Here is a 1,310-nt window from a genome sequence, read left to right as displayed (position 1 = left end):
TTGTTGCACGTTGTCCACCCCATGGGAGGTCGAGAGCCCCTTGACTAATCAGAAAACTCAGCACCATCGCACCCCTAGTGGTTCTGTGCCCACCAGCACAAGCCAGACAGGACCTCCTGTAGGGGATGGTTCAGCCCCGACTCTTGAGTCTTAAAAAAAACTTTTAAAAAGTAAGATTTTTTAAATTTCTATTTTAAAAAAGGAGGAAAGATTGTACTCCATAGAAGCTCTGAACTCTGTAGTTTGAGAAGATGAACTTTCCACCCACTCAGCCCTCAGAGGATGCTGGGCTTGAGCCTCACACAGTCGGACTCCTAGTTAACAGCCCTCTGGCCCCTAATCTCCATTCCTTTGAGGTCGACCGCATATATATTAACTCTACAGCTGCCACACTTCCCGAGGGCTGTGGGGATTTTACAATACTGAACCCGATCTTCGGAAGGTCAGCCGTTCCGTCTTGGGGCGTCCCTACTTGCCTTTCAGCGACACTCACTGCTGGGTCCTGAAACACCCCAGACCCACGCGCGCTCAGGCGAGGAGGGGGCTGATGACCCCCATCCCACCCGGCTCAGCCGGTTTCCTTCTTCTCGCAGCTCTCCAAGAGCTCAGTCATGAAGGAGATGTAGACGATGGCCAGGCGTAGGGTCTCGATCCGAGACAGCCTCTTCTCGTAAGCAAAAGTGGGCACCTTCCTCCGCAGCTGGTCAAAGGCTTCGTTGAGGTTGAACATCCGCTTTCTCTCGCGGATGTTGGCGGCCTGGCGCTGGGCATAGGTGATCACCCTTTTCCTCTTGGGGCGGCCTAGTACCGAGGGTCCTCTCCCGCGTCCCTCCTCTTCCTCCTCCTCTTCGTCCCCATCCCCTTCATCTACTTCGCAATCCTCTTCTTCCGGGGTCCCCTCCTCAAACTGCGCCAGCCTCCTGGGCTTTCCCTCTCGGAGCTCAAGTGCCGGGTCCCCAAAGGGGACGCCGGGCGAAAAGTCGCAAAGGAGAGGGTGTCTCGGGGAGGCCAGGGACAGGTCTGCGACGAAGTCCAGCACAGTGGCGTCCACGCAGCTCTCGGGATAGGCCGCCATCGCTTCAACTTGGCCCTGCGTCTCATCGATTTTTCGCAGGGAGGGGCGAAGCTGCTGATGGGGCTTCTTAACAGCCTTGGGTCTGATGGAACACCATCACCGGCTGGCTGGGGGACATTAATATTTATTACCAAGCTGATAACAGGATTAGTCGCCCCGATTGGGAAGACTCTGACAACGTCCCTCCTCTGGAAGCTGATGAAGGAAGACAAGCCTGAGTACGCCTGGAGGGCGC

General features: G+C 55.8%; 1 protein-coding gene across 1 annotated transcript; it reads right to left on the bottom strand.

Annotated features, from left to right (window-relative positions):
* Positions 1-568: 568 nt before the first annotated feature.
* FERD3L (Fer3 like bHLH transcription factor) lies at positions 569-1,075 on the bottom strand (the record flags this gene model as incomplete). The annotated part of the gene is made up of 1 exon (XM_081286540.1): positions 569-1,075. The coding sequence occupies one exon, from the start codon at positions 1,073-1,075 to the stop codon at positions 569-571; it is 507 nt and encodes a 168-aa protein (XP_081142666.1).
* Between the last annotated feature and the right edge of the window lie 235 nt (positions 1,076-1,310).

This window comes from Spermophilus citellus (genome assembly GCF_964194105.1).
Source record: "Spermophilus citellus genome assembly, chromosome: 3".
Lineage (NCBI taxonomy): Eukaryota > Metazoa > Chordata > Mammalia > Rodentia > Sciuridae > Spermophilus > Spermophilus citellus.
Note: the sequence above shows the minus strand (reverse complement) of the source record. Positions and strands in the feature narration are given on the sequence as shown.